The sequence below is a fragment of the Cyrtonyx montezumae genome, unplaced genomic scaffold (genome assembly GCF_038088225.1).
Source record: "Cyrtonyx montezumae isolate F1298 unplaced genomic scaffold, pur_monq_1.0 scaffold_48, whole genome shotgun sequence".
Classification (NCBI taxonomy): Eukaryota; Metazoa; Chordata; class Aves; order Galliformes; family Odontophoridae; genus Cyrtonyx; species Cyrtonyx montezumae.
In genome coordinates, this window is record NW_027072054.1 from 252015 (window position 1) to 272898 (window position 20884).

Sequence of the window (20884 nt, forward strand, 5' to 3'; positions counted from 1 at the left end):
TGCCCAGGGTGCTGTGGGGAGACGTGTGGGCAGGGCAGGGGACTTCTGCTGCCACAGCTGCTGTCTGGGGCGGGGCATCACAGCTCCACTGCACCCCAGAATGTTTCCAAGGGTGCTTTGCAAGAGGAGAGACAAGGCAGGGATTTTCCATTTGCTGTTCTTAGGGAAGGGGAAAGGGTTGGAGGCAGGAATCTGAAAGGAGCTGGGAAATAGCAACACATCTCTGAGAATCCTGCATTGCTCCTTTCTCAATCTGCTGTTCTGTGAACAGTCTCCTAAGATGCTTTCAGCCTTCCCTCTCCAAACCTAATTGCACAGAGTTTGGAATGAGAGCTCTGAGTGCAGATGGGGTAATGGTATGGGATGTGGAAACTGATTGTCTCTGAGGATGGTCTTGATTTGTCATTATCTTCTGCACTCCTAACAGCAACTCCACGCCCAGGAACAGCAGAGCAGATGCCCAACAGCAGCTCCATCAGCGAGTTCCTCCTGCTGGCATTGGCAGACACGCGGCAGCTGCAGCTCCTGCACTTCTGGCTCTTCCTGGGCATCTACCTGGCTGCCCTCCTGGGCAACGGCCTCATCAGCACAGCCGTAGCCTGCGACCAGCGCCTGCACACACCCATGTACTTCTTCCTCCTCAACCTCGCCCTCCTCGACCTGGGCTGCATCTCCACCACTCTCCCCAAAGCCATGGCCAATGCCCTCTGGGACACCAGGGCCATCTCCTACGCAGGTTGTACTGCACAGGTCTTTTTCTTTTTGTTTTTGTTTTCAGCAGAGTATTCCCTTCTCACAGTCATGGCCTATGACCGCTTTGTTGCCATCTGCAAGCCCCTGCACTACGGGACCCTCCTGGGCAGCAGAGCTTGTGCCACCATGGCTGCAGCTGCCTGGGGCACTGGGTTTTTCTTTTCCCTGCTGCACACTGCCAATACATTTTCTATACCACTGTGCCAGGGCAATGCCATGGACCAGTTTTTTTGTGAAATTCCACAGATCCTCAAGCTCTCATGCTCGCAATCAGACTACCTCAGGGAAACTGGATTTATTGTGGTAAGTGTTCTTGCCATATTTGGGTGCTTTGTATTCATAGTGCTGTCCTACGTGCACATTTTCAGGGCCGTGCTGAGGATGCCCTCTGAGCAAGGCCGGCAAAAAGCCTTCTCCATGTGCCTCCCTCACCTGGCCGTGGTTTCCCTGTTTGTGGGCACGGACTTCTTTGCCTACCTGAATCCCCCTTCCCTGTTCTCCCCATCCCTGAACCTGGTGGTGTCATTTTTGTACTCAGTAGTGCCTCCAACACTGAACCCCCTCATCTACAGCATGAGGAACCAGGAACTCAAGGATGCAGTGGGGAAAATGATGGCAAGGACACATTTCAGGAGGGATTAACTTCTCATCTTTCTCTACAAATGACTCACTGTTGTTTCTGTAGCAGGCTCATATTATGCCTTTTCACCTTTAAAATGCTTATTTATTTCTATTAATTGATACATTTTTTTTGCTGTTCATTTATATGTGTGAGTGTGTAATAAATATTATTGGTTATTATTCCTAAACATGCGTTTGGATTCTGTCTGCTTCTACTGAGGCATCACGCTGCTCTCTATCTCCTGGAGCCCATACGAATTCTGGGTCAGTGCTGACTCTCACACAGCCTCTGTTCTTATCTCTGTATCTATAGAGAAATGAGATGCCAGCAGGCACTGTGGAGGTGATACAGGCTGGATTAGCAAAAGGGATGCACGTTTTAGCCTACGGACCAATAGATTAGTTCATCAAAAGGAATCCAATTGTGCTTATCCTGAAACTTTTTCTTGGGTTGCATATAAATTGTTTTGACTTATAGTGCACCAAATTAGAAAGTTGCTCGTTACGTTATAACAAGCAATGGGAATTTGCCATACTGGGGAGAAAAGAGCTAGCAGGTCATGCAGAGGGCACTGTGTTGAGGAGGAAAATGAAATAAAAGGGAGGAAGTAGGTGCTGTAGGAAGGAGGATGTGAGGAGTCAGGGGCTGTGCTGGGGGCACACCTCCGTAGCCCTGCATGCATGCTGCCCCATGCGGTGCCTGCACAGAGCTCCCAGGGGCTGCCTGAGGGGTGGTGGAGCCGGGCTGTCCTGCAGAGGGGAATGGACACGGAGACACTGTGCTGAAAGGCTGGGGCCCCAAAATCACCCCGGAACTCAGCAACCCCAGATGTGCTGTGCTCACCTTGCCTGGCTCTGCTGCTCTCTCACTGCCCCTCCTCAACAGGACAGGGGGGAAATAAATTAAACAGCTCTCAGGTAGAGACAAAAAGCACCTTATTTTTTCCTTGCTTAGAGCCTAATGATAACAAATGTTGTGTATTAATGGCTGAAATGGAAGTGATTTGCTATGTTTGTATTTCAGTTTTGTTGTCTCACATCCTGACCTTTTCTTTAACATGGAACAATAATAACTTCCTAAATTAGCCCTGTGTACAAGTTAGTTATTGCTGTTCTTACTGTCCGACCCACACTGTTGTGTCACTGTAGAGCTGGGAACGATTCACCTCTCAATGCTTTGGACATCTGCTGAACTGCAGACACTGTCAGTCACAGTGCTCTGGATTCCTAAGTGAAGGTTGCTAAGTTACAGAAACACTCTTATCTACCAGGTGCCAGCTGCAGGTACTGCAAGGCAAAGAAACAATTTAATGAACAATTTAATTGTATGTGCTATAAAAAGATGTGTTTTACTGTAACACAACCTTAGTTCTGAGATTCACCTGTACTTCTGAAAGGCCTCTGGCATGGTCCCACATCACTTCCTTATCTCTATGAAGAGATATGAGAGATGGATTTGAAGGGAGGACACTTCATTGGATGATAAATTGGTTGGAAGGTCGCAGCCAAAGGGCTGTGAGAAAGGGCTCTCAGGTAAATGGTTTCCAGCAGCTGGAGGCCAATCACAAGGGGTGTCCCCAGGGGTCATCCTTGGGACCAGAGCTCTTCAATGTCTTTATCAGTGGCATGGATGATGAGATAGAGTGCACCCTGTCCAAGTATGCTGATGACAACAAGCTGAGTGGTGCAGTTTTAACAACAGAATTAAGAGATGCCATCCAGAGGGAGCTAGACAGGCTTGAAAAGTGAGCCCAAGGAAACATCATTCAACAAGATCATGTGCAAGGTTTTGCACTTGTGTGGGGACAGTCTCTGATATGAGTACAGACCAGGAGAACTCCTTGAGAGCAGCTCTGCAGGGAAGATCTTAGGGGTCCTGGTAGATGCAACCCTTAACACGAGCCAGCAGTGCACGCTTGCAGCCTGAGTCCAAGTGTACCCAATTATGCTCATCCTGAAACTTTTTCTTGGGTTGCTCTGGTTTCGCTTAGGATGGCCCTGAATACTCCCCTTTACATCTGGCCCCCAGCTGATGCTCAGAAAGGAGGTGGCTATCTCTGAGGTTGTCTGTCGCAGCTTCCAGACACTTTTGTGTAGGGGATCTTTGAAAAGAAGTGTAAGCAGTCCTTGCCATAACGTTAGCAGTTGTTTGAAAAGTAGCACACAAACAGAACAGAAACTGTGTAGAACAGCAGAAAGGCATTTACCAGCAAGAGGAAGATGCGTGCTTTGGCCACAGTCGCGACTAGATGAAACAACTGGAACAAACATAGCAGGTGCAAGATCGTATACTGTGAACCAACCAGATCTTAGCACATATTGTCTTCCTGTGTATATATGTTTTGAGTTATTGCTTAATAAACAAACATTAGCTTGCAAAAAAAAAAAAAAAAGAAAAAAAAAAAAAGAAATAGCATCCAGCCCTCACAGTAACTGGTATTCCGTGTTTTTACTTATTGTTTTTTCAATTGTTGTATTGTAAATAACTTCTGCATGCCATAGTGAATGATGAAAAACATCTGGATTATCCACTGGATGGTATATGAGTAACAACACTGGTCATGGTATAACAAAAATGGGTGATTTTTCTGTGGTACCAATGTTGCCTTAAGAATTAGAATTATTAGATATTATTTAGGTTGCTGTGCGCTATTTTTTTTCTATTTTTAGTGATAGATTAAATATAAATTGTACAGGATTTATGTTTCCACTGCTGGAATCCACGGAAATAACTTTTTTTAGTGTAGTCTTATCTTTTCATTATGATGTTATTAGCCTATCAATTAGCTTTTTCTTAGTTTGTCAAGGCAAAACCAGGAAAGGAATCCCAGATGAAACCAGGAAAGGAATCCCAGACAAAGGGATGACACTGTACTGTAGAATGATTCACTCTCTTTCATCCACTAATCAGAATTTTAAAAATATGACTATGCATAACTTGAGACAAAGGCACACACTATCTTACTTCAATTTACCATATGATTCTAACAGAGAATGCTTGGGTATTGCCCAACAGATGTTTTAGTTCACTGATTCTTTCAATTGGCACCTATGTCAGGGGCCTTTAGAAGAACGATCTTGGGAAGGAACAATTACCTGCCATGAGAGAAAAGGTCTAGGAGGAGAAGCGGTTCACTGATTAAGTGCATGTTTTCTCCTTTGCCACAAGTGGACATGCCCTCTATTGCAATAGCAAGTAAAAAACCTTTGTTGCTTCACCAAGATCTTTGCCTGATAACGATTGATTCTGAGCTTTTCTTGTGCAAGAAAACATGAGGGAGGTGTGGGGATAGAGGGGAGAGTGGAGACAGAGGGGGGAATGTGGGGATATGGGGCACAGAGACCCCATTCCCTCCCAAATGGGGGCCTCAGCAGAGCTTTTGGTTTCGCTTTCAATTCTGCATGGTATGGGTGAAAGCCGGGCGGCGATTGGTTCCGATGCGGCCCACAGGTGGAGCACACGCTGGGATTGTCTGTGTTGCGGTGCCTCAGAGCCCCTTTTGATGTGGGCAGAGTCCCAGCTTCAGGGTGGTTTGCAGCAATTGGGAGCAGTTTGGGGATTTTTTCAGGTCACTGGGGGCACTTTAGGGGTAATTCTGGGAGAACCTGGGACAAATCAGGAGCACTTGAGAGGGAGTTAGTAAAATTTTGGAGGCAGTTTGTGGAAGTTAGGGAACCGGGAGCAGCATGCAGTCCTCAGAAGGGCAAAGATAGAACCAGAGTCCATCTGTGTATGGGAACTGCTGAATCACGGCCTGAACCACTGATTGGTCACCTGAGGTGAGCACCAAGTCAGCCATGGGGGCACAGGTGAAGGTGATATACCTGTGTGGGTGGAAGGGGTGGAGCCTAGTTCCTCCTCTCTCAAACCCCATTTAAGGGCTGACCACCACCAGGGAAGGATCTCTTCTTGGAGATCCCTCCCATGTGGAGTCCTCTGCGAGCCTTGTCATCTTAAAGGTGAGCCATCTTCTCTTTTGTATTACCTGTATAACTGTTTGTATAGAACTACTTAAAATATACCATCTTCTATACTATTCCCTGGTGGAGTATCGTCATTAGGAGTTATTTACTCTACAATCTGCAGAGCCCCCTCAGCACTGGAATCCCAGTGGGTGGGTGGGCATGTGGGTGCAGCACACTATAGAGACATACTTGGCTAGTGGAGGACATGATTATGTGTGCCTAGGCTAAGGTCTAAGGCCTACAGGCTGTGGTGCGTGTGATACAGACTCTGGTCAGTCACAGTCCTTGACAAATTCAGCAAGAAAAGAGAGATGCATAAGCAGAAAAAGAGCTGTACTAGCAGAAGAGCAAAAAGTTACAATTTAGGGTGAGGTAAGAAACTGCTTGCTGCCAACAAATCAGAGAAGAAACTTAGGTGCATGACTGCCTCATGCTAACCCCTTACCAATTGATTATGGAGGTGTTACATGTGATTCACACCTGCAAACAATCAGGAGTATGCTTTGTATTCTTTAAGAGTTGTATTTTTTTCCTATAAACTGTCACTGTTATCACTCTGATAAAGTGGCAGAGTCCGTTCTTTTTCTGCTGACAGCACACGACAATCCAGCAGCATCAGTAGGGCTGGCTGTTGATGTTCTGTTCAAAGTAGCGAGGAATGTGTCTTGACACCTCCCAGCAGCCTGCCAGAGCCAGAGCCAGAGCCTGGGGCTCCTTTGTGTTCCTCTGCCCTCCTCGCAGCACTTCTCACCTTGCCCACCCCTCCCATCTTCCCGCAGGTCCTTCTGCTGGGAGCACCGCCCGCAGCAGGCAGTGGAGGCAGTGCCAGTGCAGGACACCATGTGCATCATCTGCATGGACCCCGTGGGGGACAGCAGCTCATATGGCACCATGGTGTGCCCATCCTGCAAACACACCTGGTCCCACCGGGCCTGCGTCCAGGTAAGAGCCCTTCCCTTGCCCCGTGGGAACGGCGGGAGCTTAGCAGCATCAGGTCCCGCTCACGCTGATGCTACTTGTGTTTCTGCTGCAGAAACAGGCCATGTGCGCTGGAATTTATTGCTTCCAGTGTCCCCTCTGCAGAGACAGGGACAAGTTTATCCCAGAAATGCTCATCCTGGGGATCTGAAACCCAGTAAGGTTGGTGTCTTTCAGCCAGTTCACAAGATGTGAGGATACATGAGATGTTCCTGCCCAGGGACTGACAACCCCAGCAGGCCTGGCCCTTTGCTGCCATTAAACCAGGCCTCAGCATCATTGGGAAGCTGGAGCTGGGGATTGGGTGGAGGAGGAGGGATGCCATGGATTAGTTTTATTTCTGGCGTAGTGGGTGCTCATGACGTTCCCTCCCTTCTCTGACAGGAGGCCAACGTGGGAGGACAATGATGCATATGCATCACTACCAGAGAGGCACGAGCGCTGCAATGCCAGCGAGTGCTGTTACCCACATGGCAGGGAGCAGGGAGAGGGAGCGGGGTGAGTTACCTCAGCAGCCCTCTGGGGCTCTGCATGGGATCACAGCCTCAGTGCAGGGTTGGGGAGCATGGACTGAGCAGCAGAGCCGTGCCAGGCACTCTCTGGCTCAGGTCAATTAGTCCTCATGTCCACAACCCATTTGTTTCCCCATGCCCTGGGAGCTGCTGCTCTGCACTCCTGCGCTGCACAGGGCACCCATCGGTGCTGCTCCAACTTGAGTGAGAGCACCTCCACCTGGGAGTACAATGCCTGCGCTGGAGAGGGCACCAGTAAGAGGCAAACAGCTGTGTGCTGCATGCTCAGGGCGGCCTTGCTTATGTCCCTTTACCCTGGAGAGGTGGGAGTCAATCCCATCCCCAGGCAGGAGTTCAATCCTGCTCATCTTCCTGCCTCCCTTACAGACTTCAGCACCACCAGCCAGCAGGGACTGGGGCCATCCCAAGGCTCCCCGGCACTAGAGAGCAGTACTTCCAGCACCACCAGCCAGGCACCATCAGAGCCAGATCGTGGATCCCGTGTGCCTGAGAGCAGCAGCCTGTCCAGACGGTATGGGACAGACCATGGGAGAATCTCCCCACGTTTATCTCGAATTGAAAATAGCTTTAATGAGCTCCGAGAGCACCATGGGAGCTGCCGTAATGCTGCCCCAGACTTGGCCAGACAGGGAAAGTCAGAGTCCTTGAGGCCCTCCCTGGAATGTGGCTACAACCTCCGGCCCAGGGAGGGTGTGCTCAGACACGAAGACGTTCTCCACTGCAGTGCCAGGTCCCAGGTTCCGCAAGCCAGCCCCAAACACGCCATGGGAGCAGGCACCCACCAACCCCAAGTGCTGAGAGCTGTACCCACGGCTTCAGCCAACGGGCAGCACTGGGGTCCTGCGAAACCAAAAGCTCTGCTGAGGCCCCCATTTGGGAGGGAATGGGGTCTCTGTGCCCCATATCCCCACATTCCCCCCTCTGTCTCCACTCTCCCCTCTATCCCCACACCTCCCTCATGTTTTCTTGCACAAGAAAAGCTCAGAATCAATCGTTATCAGGCAAAGATCTTGGTGAAGCAACAAAGGTTTTTTACTTGCTATTGCAATAGAGGGCATGTCCACTTGTGGCAAAGGAGAAAACATGCACTTAATCAGTGAACCGCTTCTCCTCCTAGACCTTTTCTCTCATGGCAGGTAATTGTTCCTTCCCAAGATCGTTCTTCTAAAGGCCCCTGACATAGGTGCCAATTGAAAGAATCAGTGAACTAAAACATCTGTTGGGCAATACCCAAGCATTCTCTGTTAGAATCATATGGTAAATTGAAGTAAGATAGTGTGTGCCTTTGTCTCAAGTTATGCATAGTCATATTTTTAAAATTCTGATTAGTGGATGAAAGAGAGTGAATCATTCTACAGTACAGTGTCATCCCTTTGTCTGGGATTCCTTTCCTGGTTTCATCTGGGATTCCTTTCCTGGTTTTGCCTTGACAAACTAAGAAAAAGCTAATTGATAGGCTAATAACATCATAATGAAAAGATAAGACTACACTAAAAAAAGTTATTTCCGTGGATTCCAGCAGTGGAAACATAAATCCTGTACAATTTATATTTAATCTATCACTAAAAATAGAAAAAAAATAGCGCACAGCAACCTAAATAATATCTAATAATTCTAATTCTTAAGGCAACATTGGTACCACAGAAAAATCACCCATTTTTGTTATACCATGACCAGTGTTGTTACTCATATACCATCCAGTGGATAATCCAGATGTTTTTCATCATTCACTATGGCATGCAGAAGTTATTTACAATACAACAATTGAAAAAACAATAAGTAAAAACACGGAATACCAGTTACTGTGAGGGCTGGATGCTATTTCTTTTTTTTTTTTTCTTTTTTTTTTTTTTTTGCAAGCTAATGTTTGTTTATTAAGCAATAACTCAAAACATATATACACAGGAAGACAATATGTGCTAAGATCTGGTTGGTTCACAGTATACGATCTTGCACCTGCTATGTTTGTTCCAGTTGTTTCATCTAGTCGCGACTGTGGCCAAAGCACGCATCTTCCTCTTGCTGGTAAATGCCTTTCTGCTGTTCTACACAGTTTCTGTTCTGTTTGTGTGCTACTTTTCAAACAACTGCTAACGTTATGGCAAGGACTGCTTACACTTCTTTTCAAAGATCCCCTACACAAAAGTGTCTGGAAGCTGCGACAGACAACCTCAGAGATAGCCACCTCCTTTCTGAGCATCAGCTGGGGGCCAGATGTAAAGGGGAGTATTCAGGGCCATCCTAAGCGAAACCAGAGCAACCCAAGAAAAAGTTTCAGGATGAGCATAATTGGGTACACTTGGACTCAGGCTGCAAGCGTGCACTGCTGGCTCGTGTTAAGGGTTGCATCTACCAGGACCCCTAAGATCTTCCCTGCAGAGCTGCTCTCAAGGAGTTCTCCTGGTCTGTACTCATATCAGAGACTGTCCCCACACAAGTGCAAAACCTTGCACATGATCTTGTTGAATGATGTTTCCTTGGGCTCACTTTTCAAGCCTGTCTAGCTCCCTCTGGATGGCATCTCTTAATTCTGTTGTTAAAACTGCACCACTCAGCTTGTTGTCATCAGCATACTTGGACAGGGTGCACTCTATCTCATCATCCATGCCACTGATAAAGACATTGAAGAGCTCTGGTCCCAAGGATGACCCCTGGGGACACCCCTTGTGATTGGCCTCCAGCTGCTGGAAACCATTTACCTGAGAGCCCTTTCTCACAGCCCTTTGGCTGCGACCTTCCAACCAATTTATCATCCAATGAAGTGTCCTCCCTTCAAATCCATCTCTCATATCTCTTCATAGAGATAAGGAAGTGATGTGGGACCATGCCAGAGGCCTTTCAGAAGTACAGGTGAATCTCAGAACTAAGGTTGTGTTACAGTAAAACACATCTTTTTATAGCACATACAATTAAATTGTTCATTAAATTGTTTCTTTGCCTTGCAGTACCTGCAGCTGGCACCTGGTAGATAAGAGTGTTTCTGTAACTTAGCAACCTTCACTTAGGAATCCAGAGCACTGTGACTGACAGTGTCTGCAGTTCAGCAGATGTCCAAAGCATTGAGAGGTGAATCGTTCCCAGCTCTACAGTGACACAACAGTGTGGGTCGGACAGTAAGAACAGCAATAACTAACTTGTACACAGGGCTAATTTAGGAAGTTATTATTGTTCCATGTTAAAGAAAAGGTCAGGATGTGAGACAACAAAACTGAAATACAAACATAGCAAATCACTTCCATTTCAGCCATTAATACACAACATTTGTTATCATTAGGCTCTAAGCAAGGAAAAAATAAGGTGCTTTTTGTCTCTACCTGAGAGCTGTTTAATTTATTTCCCCCCTGTCCTGTTGAGGAGGGGCAGTGAGAGAGCAGCAGAGCCAGGCAAGGTGAGCACAGCACATCTGGGGTTGCTGAGTTCCGGGGTGATTTTGGGGCCCCAGCCTTTCAGCACAGTGTCTCCGTGTCCATTCCCCTCTGCAGGACAGCCCGGCTCCACCACCCCTCAGGCAGCCCCTGGGAGCTCTGTGCAGGCACCGCATGGGGCAGCATGCATGCAGGGCTACGGAGGTGTGCCCCCAGCACAGCCCCTGACTCCTCACATCCTCCTTCCTACAGCACCTACTTCCTCCCTTTTATTTCATTTTCCTCCTCAACACAGTGCCCTCTGCATGACCTGCTAGCTCTTTTCTCCCCAGTATGGCAAATTCCCATTGCTTGTTATAACGTAACGAGCAACTTTCTAATTTGGTGCACTATAAGTCAAAACAATTTATATGCAACCCAAGAAAAAGTTTCAGGATAAGCACAATTGGATTCCTTTTGATGAACTAATCTATTGGTCCGTAGGCTAAAACGTGCATCCCTTTTGCTAATCCAGCCTGTATCACCTCCACAGTGCCTGCTGGCATCTCATTTCTCTATAGATACAGAGATAAGAACAGAGGCTGTGTGAGAGTCAGCACTGACCCAGAATTCGTATGGGCTCCAGGAGATAGAGAGCAGCGTGATGCCTCAGTAGAAGCAGACAGAATCCAAACGCATGTTTAGGAATAATAACCAATAATATTTATTACACACTCACACATATAAATGAACAGCAAAAAAAATGTATCAATTAATAGAAATAAATAAGCATTTTAAAGGTGAAAAGGCATAATATGAGCCTGCTACAGAAACAACAGTGAGTCATTTGTAGAGAAAGATGAGAAGTTAATCCCTCCTGAAATGTGTCCTTGCCATCATTTTCCCCACTGCATCCTTGAGTTCCTGGTTCCTCATGCTGTAGATGAGGGGGTTCAGTGTTGGAGGCACTACTGAGTACAAAAATGACACCACCAGGTTCAGGGATGGGGAGAACAGGGAAGGGGGATTCAGGTAGGCAAAGAAGTCCGTGCCCACAAACAGGGAAACCACGGCCAGGTGAGGGAGGCACATGGAGAAGGCTTTTTGCCGGCCTTGCTCAGAGGGCATCCTCAGCACGGCCCTGAAAATGTGCACGTAGGACAGCACTATGAATACAAAGCACCCAAATATGGCAAGAACACTTACCACAATAAATCCAGTTTCCCTGAGGTAGTCTGATTGCGAGCATGAGAGCTTGAGGATCTGTGGAATTTCACAAAAAAACTGGTCCATGGCATTGCCCTGGCACAGTGGTATAGAAAATGTATTGGCAGTGTGCAGCAGGGAAAAGAAAAACCCAGTGCCCCAGGCAGCTGCAGCCATGGTGGCACAAGCTCTGCTGCCCAGGAGGGTCCCGTAGTGCAGGGGCTTGCAGATGGCAACAAAGCGGTCATAGGCCATGACTGTGAGAAGGGAATACTCTGCTGAAAACAAAAACAAAAAGAAAAAGACCTGTGCAGTACAACCTGCGTAGGAGATGGCCCTGGTGTCCCAGAGGGCATTGGCCATGGCTTTGGGGAGAGTGGTGGAGATGCAGCCCAGGTCGAGGAGGGCGAGGTTGAGGAGGAAGAAGTACATGGGTGTGTGCAGGCGCTGGTCGCAGGCTACGGCTGTGCTGATGAGGCCGTTGCCCAGGAGGGCAGCCAGGTAGATGCCCAGGAAGAGCCAGAAGTGCAGGAGCTGCAGCTGCCGCGTGTCTGCCAATGCCAGCAGGAGGAACTCGCTGATGGAGCTGCTGTTGGGCATCTGCTCTGCTGTTCCTGGGCGTGGAGTTGCTGTTAGGAGTGCAGAAGATAATGACAAATCAAGACCATCCTCAGAGACAATCAGTTTCCACATCCCATACCATTACCCCATCTGCACTCAGAGCTCTCATTCCAAACTCTGTGCAATTAGGTTTGGAGAGGGAAGGCTGAAAGCATCTTAGGAGACTGTTCACAGAACAGCAGATTGAGAAAGGAGCAATGCAGGATTCTCAGAGATGTGTTGCTATTTCCCAGCTCCTTTCAGATTCCTGCCTCCAACCCTTTCCCCTTCCCTAAGAACAGCAAATGGAAAATCCCTGCCTTGTCTCTCCTCTTGCAAAGCACCCTTGGAAACATTCTGGGGTGCAGTGGAGCTGTGATGCCCCGCCCCAGACAGCAGCTGTGGCAGCAGAAGTCCCCTGCCCTGCCCACACGTCTCCCCACAGCACCCTGGGCAGCTCCCCGGGCAGGCTGAGTGCTGAGCCTGGCAGGAGGCAGAGTCCCTGCCCCGGCACAGCCCCTGGGGCACAGCAGGGACCCTGCTCTGCACGACAGCCCTGGGCACCCAGCTGCACCCCCAGCAGCACAGCCTGCAGCCGTCCTGGCACACGCAGCCCTCAGGGCTGTGTTCTGACGTTGCAGCAGGGAAGCCCTCAGATGGAGCAGGTCTTTTTCCATGAGAAAGAAACAACGAGCGATTGCAGCCTGAGCTGCCATGAGATAACCCCGATTTACTGATCCCTCCAGGAAAAGCAGCTGCATTGCCTGAAGCGAGAGACTTACTGTGTTAAAGGCTGTGAGTAATGCTGCTCCAGTGAGCTCACAGCCTGCTCACATCCCACACATCCTGTAAGTTCCCTCTCCTTTCTCTCTTCTCCCCGTCACCTGCAGATCATGCCCCCAGCATTAATACGTGGTGCACAGAAACTGCTCCCGGGCACAGCTGTTTCTCTGCAGCTCTGCCCGCTTGTATGAGCTCCTTGTGTCCCAGGGGACCAGCCCAACTCAGCGGGAGAGGATGTGATTTTCTTCTCCCCATCTCCCTGGAGATGTCCATGAGTCTCCATGGCCAACAGCTTCTGAAAGGCTGCTGGATGATCACAGAATCACACATAATGGAGACGTAGAATGGCTTAGGTTGGAAGGGGCATTAAAGTCACTCACTCCCAACCCCCCTGCCATGCGCAGCCTTGCCAACCCCCAGATCATGTTGTCCAACAACCCATCCAACATGGCCTTGAATGCCTCCATGGATGGGGCATCCACCACCTCCTTGGGCAGTCTGTTCCAGAGCCTCACCACCATCCATGTGTAAAAATTTCAGGAGAGTCACTTGCTCACTTACAGACAATTGCTGATGAACAAGGTGCCTGGGGTGCTCCTAGATGTGGGCAACACTGCCTGCAAGCTGTGGTAGACAACCTCAGAGATAGCCACCTCCTTTCTGAGCATTATCTGGGGGCCAAATGTGAATGGGAGTATTCTTGGCCATCCTAAATTACACCAGAGCTCTGATTTTAGGACACCTGAGAGTATCATTTTTCACCTGTCCCCTTGGAGCATGCCGAGTTATACCGCTGACCGAATGGATGAGCTCAGCGTAAGAGCCAGGTCATTGTCTCTGCTCCATCTGTGCCATATTCTGGAGTTCAAGGCATTACAAAGCTAGGACACACCTATGCTCCTTCAATGATGACACCTGAGTTTGTTCTGGGCTCTCTTTTGAATGGCAGTTCCCTCGGGTCTCCAGCACACCCACAGCCAGCTGGCAAAATGCAGCACAGCACCTTCAGGGAAGTCATGCCCTAGGAGTGTTGGTGCTGGCTGGACAGCTCCAAGCCCCACAATGGCTCTATTGCTCGCGTGCCACCTTCTGAGCACCACTACCATTGTGTAGACACAGGATCCAGCCAGGATACATCCAGTGATGCTTTGGGAATGGAAAGCTTTCTAAAGTGTCTTTACACTAAGGAGAACACCAAAACTATGAACTCCTTGAGCTAGAAATCTTTTTGCATTTGCAGACCTAGGATCTTCTTGGATCACAGAAACATGGCAGGATGGTTCCCACCTGTGAAGCTATGAAAAAGAGGGATAAGGACTCTTCACAGGGGGTGGTCAAGGAAGACAAGGATAGGCTACTGCTCTCTATGTGAGAGCACACTGAGCTCTGCCTGGAGAGGGCAGAGGATCCCACTGTGAACTGATGGAAATGGCTTAAAGAGGAGACCAGCAGTGCATGTTACTGGTTTCCTGATCAGGAAGAACAAGAGGAAGGGGACCTAAAAAGACAAACAGGAGCCTCACATTTTGAGGCCCTTGTCACAGTCAGGGGCTATACTCACTCCAGCATCTTCTGGAGAGACAGCACAGCAGGGCATAAGCCATCCAGAAGATCCCTGGAGAGCACAGCTGACAGCTTCATGACCAAGCTAAGAAGAACTAAAGAGAAGAGGTGCTCTGCTGGATCTCATACTCACCAGCAAGGAGGGTTTGTGAGGAATGTGAAGGTCAAAGGCGTCCTGGGCTGCAGTGGCCATGGCATGGTGGAGCTCAGGTGTCTGTAGAGAGGGCAAAAGAGAAGCTCACAACTTTGGGCTTCAGCAGAACACAGCTTGGCTTCCTCAAATGTCTGTGGGGTACGGGAAGGCAAGGTAAGGCTCTGAGGGGAATAGGATAAAAAAAGGTGTTATCGACCTAAGGACCAGAACTTCCAAGTAGAAAAAGTCCATTCCAAGGAAGAGAAAGCCAAGCAGCAATGTCAGAAGTCCTGCAGGAATGGGAAAGATCGCCCTGATCAAACCCAAACAGAGCAATGCAGAGATTTTTCCCAGTGTTCTTGCTGAGATTAGTTTAGCAAAGCTAGAGTTCCACTGCAATTGAACGTGTCCAGGCATATCAAAGGGAGGTAGAGCTTAAAGAAATGTGTAGGCAAGAAAAGGAAGGCTAGGGAGACTGTGGGCCCACAGTAGAACGGAGCAAGGAACCTGGTGAGACAGGACATGGAAAAATCACTGATACTCATTTCCTTCCTGATCTCACTGTTTATCAGTTGGATTGGGCCTCTTGGTAGCCTAAATGCCAGAGACAGTTGGGAAATGCTGATGCAAGAAGAGGTGAACTCCTAAGGAAACAGGATCCAGAGTTGGAAGAGACTGACAGAAATCACAGAATCCTTGAATGGCTTGGGCTGGAAGGGGGGAAAGCAATACCCAGAGTAGTGCCTTCCCATTTCAGATGCTCGAGACAAGAAAGATGTCAGCAAGCTGAACGGGGCTTGGGAAGGCTCAAACAAGAGGACTGGGTTTGAACACTTCACGTGTGAGGAGAGGCTGAGGGACCTGGGCCTGTCCAGCCTGGAGAAGGGAAGGCTGAATGGAATCTCACTGCAGCCTGCCAGAACCTGGAGGACGTGATGGAGAGCACAAAGCCAGGCCCTTCCCCATGGTGCGTGTTGAGAGATAAAAGAGAGGTTTGGCCTGTGCTTCAGAAAAGCACCTTTTTCACACCCAGCTGATACAAGAATTGGTGCATGTCATCCAATGAGGCTCTGCAGTCTCTGCCCATGGAGGCTTGCAAAATTCATCAGGTTCATGGTGTGTCCCTCTTTCTGACAGGTTGGGCTGCAGACATCCCCCAGGTTCTCTTCCAGCCTGGCTTATCTTGGGACCCTATGGATGACTGCTGATGGGAAGAGAGCAGATGTTTACAGGGCATGAAGCATCCTGTGCTGTGTGTGACCATCTAAAACAAGATCTGAGGAAATGAAAAGAGTACACAGTGTGACTCAGTCAGTGCAAACCCTGAGGGCTGCCACTGGCAGTTCTGGGCAGGATGTTTTGGGGGCACCAGGCTCTGTGCAAGGCACAAATGGATCTTCTTTCCTTTTTGAAAGATGCTAATGTCAGTAACACTGCAAAAAAAAAAGAATAAAAAAAAAAAAGACCACAAGTCAGGGCATGTTTTCAGCAGGTCGTCTGGACACATGCTCTTCCCACTGCTCTCCAGATTTCCCCCATCCCTTGCTCGGTCTTCACTCAGATACCTCCCAATTCCCTGGCTGCTTCGTGACCATCAGGGAGTTTGGAACTTGCTCCATCCATCTGTCCAAAGTCAAATGAACTCTTCTGACAACTCCTTAACTGTATTTATATCTATCCCTTCCTATCTCTGTCTAACTCATTTCTTATACAAATGTTCCCTGTGAAAGACAAGCTTTATGAGATGCAGCTTGGACATGGCATGCAGTTGAAAACTGTTTTACTGTTCATTCAATTGCATCGTGTTCCTTTCTGTTTGTTCACAAAAAAAAAAAATCTTTCTTTGTCCATGTGCAGCTGGTTCTCTGAGGAAAGCAAGGTGGAGTCCGTGCAAAGGAGGTTTAACACTGAGAGGGTGACTTCAGAGGAAAAGGCATGCATTCCCTATGGGGCCAATGTGAGTAGAAATGGGGTGGGAAAGTTGAGGAGGATGTTTGTCTGCACAGTATCAGAACATTCGGGGACATCCTGGATCAACATCCATTGCTGAGTGCCGCTCCAAATTCTTTTTGAAGCCAGACTGTAATTAAATAAACAATTTGGCCTATTAGATGTTCATGAGCCTCTTCATCTTTAGACTGTCTCCAGACACTTCTCCAACTTGCTGTACAAGTTCTGAACACTTGAAGAAGATGACAGGAAGGCACAGGGCACACGAGGGCTCTTTAGACTGTAATGTGCCCCAGGGGAAATTAGCTGCTGAGTCCATCATAACCCTAACCCTAACCCTAACCCTAACCCTAACCCTAACCCTAACCCTAACCCTAACCCTAACCCTAACCCTAACCCTAACCCTAACCCTAACCCTACCCTAACCCTAACCCTAACCCTACCCTAACCCTAACCCTAACCCTAACCCTAACCCTAACCCTAACCCTAACCCTAACCCTTACCCTAACCCTAACCCTAACCCTAACCCTAACCCTAACCCTACCCTAACCCTAACCCTAACCCTAACCCTAACCCTAACCCTAACCCTAACCCTAACCCTAACCCTACCCTAACCCTAACCCTAACCCTAACCCTAACCCTAACCCTAACCCTAACCCTAACCCTACCCTAACCCTAACCCTAACCCTAACCCTAACCCTAACCCTAACCCTAACCAACCTAACCCTAACCCTAACCCTAACCCTAACCCTAACCCTAACCCTAACCCTAACCCTACCCTAACCCTAACCCTAACCCAAACCCTAACCCTAACCCTAACCCTAACCGTAACCCTAACCTTAACGGGGCTCTAACCCTAACCCTAACCCTAACCCTAACCCTAACCCTAACTCTAAACCCTAACCCTAACCCTAACCCTAACCCTAACCCTAACCCTAACTGTATGAGAACTGCTGAATCACGGCCTGAAACACTGTTTGGTCACCTGAGGCGAGCTCCGAGTAAGCCATGGGGGCTCAGGTGGACTTGATATACCTGTATGACCTGAAGGGGTTGAGCCTGGCTCCACCTCTCCCAAACGTCATTTAAGTACTGACCACCGCCGGGAAAGGATCTCTTCTCAGAGATCCCTCCCACGTGGAGTCCCCTGTGAGCCTTATCATCCTTGTGATAAAAATGAGTGCTGTATTTGTTAATCGTACTGTCTCAAGACTGATGTGTCAGTGTTTTTTCAGTGTTTTGATTTCTGAAAACTATGTAGTTTGTAGAAGTCTCAAAATAGATGTATAAATGTTTTGTCTATGAACTTTGGAATTTGTGCAAATTGGAGCCACAGTGCTTAGTTCTAAAGACTGGACAATGAACAACAAATAGCAGTGACCTTCTAAGAAACTGAAAAAAGAAAAATAAGTGAAAATCTCCTCTTAAGCACGTTTGATCAAAGCTGAAGAGGCCTATGGCCCTTTTCATTTAAACCACCAGGTGGCAGAGAACGACCACCACATAACAGCCAGCGCAGCCCAGGATGGGAATGATAAACATAAATGCAGATATAAGAGACTATAAAAAGTTTGATCGGGAGGCCCCCGTTGCGCACCTCTGGTGGAGCAGAGACTCCTGGCTGCCAGGGCTGTTTTTCTCTTTTCTTGCTTGCTCAATAAATTTTTTCCTGTTGGTAACAATTGGTGTGTTTTGTTCTTCACACCTACAACAATCCTGAAGGTGAGCCATCTTCTCTTTTGTATTATTTGTATACTATCTATATAGAACAACTCAACGTCCTCTATAATACTTCTTTGTGAAGAACCGTCCTTGGGAATATATACCCCACACTAACCCTAACCCTAACTCAAGCCCTAACCCTAACCCTAACAATTACTTTAAATCTAAAACTATATACCTAACACTAACCCGAAACCTAAACTTAACGCTAACACAAACCCTAACCTTAACCCTAAACCTAACCCTAACCCTACCCTAACCCTAACCTTAACCCAACCCTAACCCTAACAGTAACCAAAAGCCAAACCCTAAACCTATCCCAAACCCAGACCAAACCCAAAACTTAACCCTCACTCTGACCCTAATCCTAAAACTAACCTATCCCCTAACCATATCCTTTATAAACAACCGCAACACCAAAAACCAACCCCAACCCCTAACAACCGCCTAACACCTATCTCTAACCCTAACCTTAACACATAACCTTATCCTTATCCTAACCGAAACGCTAAAGCTTACCAAAACCCCCAGTTAAACCTTATCCCTAAAACATAACTCAAACCCTAACCCTAAATCTAACCCTAAAACCTAGCCCTATACTCTAAACATAACCCTAAAGCTAAGACAAATAATAACCCCAATCCTAACCCTAACCCTACCACTAACTAACCCAAACCCTAAACCTAACCCCTAACCCTAACCCTAATCCTAACACCAACCCCATCTCCAACAGTAACCCCAAAACCCTAACCCTATCCATAAACTTAAAACAAAACCAAACCCAAACCCCAACCTCAACACTAACACCAAAGCCCTAACCATAAACCTAATACCTAAGCCTACATTCTAACCCTAACCCTTACCATAGCCCTGACACTAACCCAACACCAAACCCAAACCTAATCCCAACCCAACCCTGACCCCAAACCTATACCCTAACCCCTACATCTAACCCTAACCCTAACCCGAAATCTAGCCCTAAACCGTTAATTTAACCCTAACTCGAACCCTAATACTAACCCTAAACAAAAACTAACCCTACTCCTACCACTACCCCTACTCACAACAAAACACAACCACAAGCCCTAACCCTAACCCAAACTCCAACACCAACCCCAAACGCAACAACAAACACAACCCCAACCCTAAAACCTAACCCCAAACCTAACATTAACCCTAAACCTAACACTAAAACTAAACCTAACACTAACCCTAACCCTAATCTATGACCCAAAACCTGAAGCCTTACCCTAAACCTAAGCCTAACCCTAACCCTAATCCTAACCCAAAACCAAACTCTAAACCAAATACTAACTCTAACGGTAAGATTAAAACTAACCCTATCCTTAACACTAACACAAACCCCAACTCCAACCGCAACCCCAACCCAAACCCATACCTGTAACCCCTAATTCTAACCGTAACCCAAACCCTAACCCTTCCCCAAAAGCAACGTAACCTAACCCTAACCCTAACCCTAAACCTAACCCTAACCTTAACCCTAACCCTAAACCCTAACCCTAAACCTAACCCTAACCCTAACCCTAACCCTAAACCCTAACCCTAACACTAATCCTACACTTAGCCTAACCCTAACCCTGAGGAGAGCATACAGACCTATCATGTTGGCCTGAATGGGTTGCATAAAGATTACAGGTAACATCTCCTGAAAGGGAGAGGTGTATGAAGTGATCTTGGGTAGGTCTGTACAACTCTGAACATTCCGTGACAAAGAACAGGTGCAAAGTATAAAGAACTATCACATGAATACATGAACAAGACTGTTTGGCGAACAGTAACAAAGCACAATGATTTTGTAACTGACAGATGTAATTAACTAAGAACAAGCAATTCACTTCATTTAACTAGCCTCTAACATGATATAAATAACATTGCTATTCAAATAAACTTTGCTACATGCCAGCAGAGCAGTAGCCCGTATGTTCTTCATGCGTCCTTGTGAGCTGGTTTTCGTTTTTTGGTGCCGAAACCCAGGAAACATCGGTCACCGAGGGACAGGACGTCGCTTGCCCTATGAGCCGCAGTTGGTGAGTTATTGGGAAAGGGTTAAGGACTGGTCATTGACAGACATAAACAAAATGGGGGTAGCCTCCAGCACGGAGCGTAGTATATTTGCTGCAATGTTAAAATCCCTTTTAACGGCAATAGGGATAAAAGTTACTAAGAAACAAATAGATTGGTTTTTAGAATTTGTAGAAACTGTGTGCCCTTGGTTTCCTAGAGATGGCACTATCAATCTAGAAACATGGAGTGAAGTTGGAGATAAGATTCAGGGATATTATGCAGTTCACGGACCTGAAAAGGTCCCTATAGATACTTTTACTCTATGGTCTTTAGTTAAGGAATATCTGAGGGGAGACATAGGTAATGAGAAGTGGCACAGGGAAACGCATTACGTTACGACCCCATTAGTACGGTCAATATCTCTCGATAATTTCCCTCCCATGCCCTCTGCCCCTCCACCTTCCCCTCCTAGATACGAGCAACCTTTGGTGTCCCCGCAAAAATCCCTCAAAAATAATATAAAAAATGAACAATTAAGCCCTGAAGATTGGGATGAATTAAATAATGAAGCAGCCCAATACCATCACAAAGAACTTGCTGCCTTCCCAGCCATAAAAGAAGTCGGGGTTCAGGCGCAAGCAATCAAGCAGCCTGTTAATATTTTGCCAGCTTTTTGAGAAGGCACTATGCCCCCATCTTTAGGACCA

General features: G+C 47.5%; 2 protein-coding genes across 2 annotated transcripts; one reads left to right on the forward strand and one right to left on the reverse strand.

Moving 5' to 3' along the window:
- The first annotated feature begins 801 nt into the window (after positions 1-801).
- LOC136055788 (olfactory receptor 14A16-like) lies at positions 802-6726 on the forward strand. Its single transcript, XM_065747666.1, has 4 exons — positions 802-1323; positions 2926-3119; positions 6120-6282; positions 6703-6726. Exons 1-4 carry the CDS (start codon positions 802-804, stop codon positions 6724-6726), a joined length of 903 nt encoding a protein of 300 aa, XP_065603738.1.
- A 2608-nt stretch (positions 6727-9334) lies between these two features.
- On the reverse strand, positions 9335-11656 carry LOC136055789 (olfactory receptor 14A16-like). Its single transcript, XM_065747667.1, has 2 exons — positions 11135-11656; positions 9335-9532 (listed from the first exon to the last, which is right to left on the reverse strand). Exons 1-2 carry the CDS (start codon positions 11654-11656, stop codon positions 9335-9337), a joined length of 720 nt encoding a protein of 239 aa, XP_065603739.1.
- Between the last annotated feature and the right edge of the window lie 9228 nt (positions 11657-20884).

Coding starts and splice junctions, on each gene's coding strand:
- LOC136055789 (XM_065747667.1), bottom strand. CDS start 11,656: ATGGCCTATGACCGCTTTGTTGCCATCTGCAAGCCCCTGCACTACGGG. Junction 9,533..11,134: donor CACTGAACCCCCTCATCTAC/AGCATGAGGAAC, acceptor GGTTTCCAGCAG/CTGGAGGCCAATCACAAGGG.
- LOC136055788 (XM_065747666.1), top strand. CDS start 802: ATGGCCTATGACCGCTTTGTTGCCATCTGCAAGCCCCTGCACTACGGG. Junction 1,324..2,925: donor CACTGAACCCCCTCATCTAC/AGCATGAGGAAC, acceptor GGTTTCCAGCAG/CTGGAGGCCAATCACAAGGG. Junction 3,120..6,119: donor GAGCTAGACAGGCTTGAAAA/GTGAGCCCAAGG, acceptor ATCTTCCCGCAG/GTCCTTCTGCTGGGAGCACC.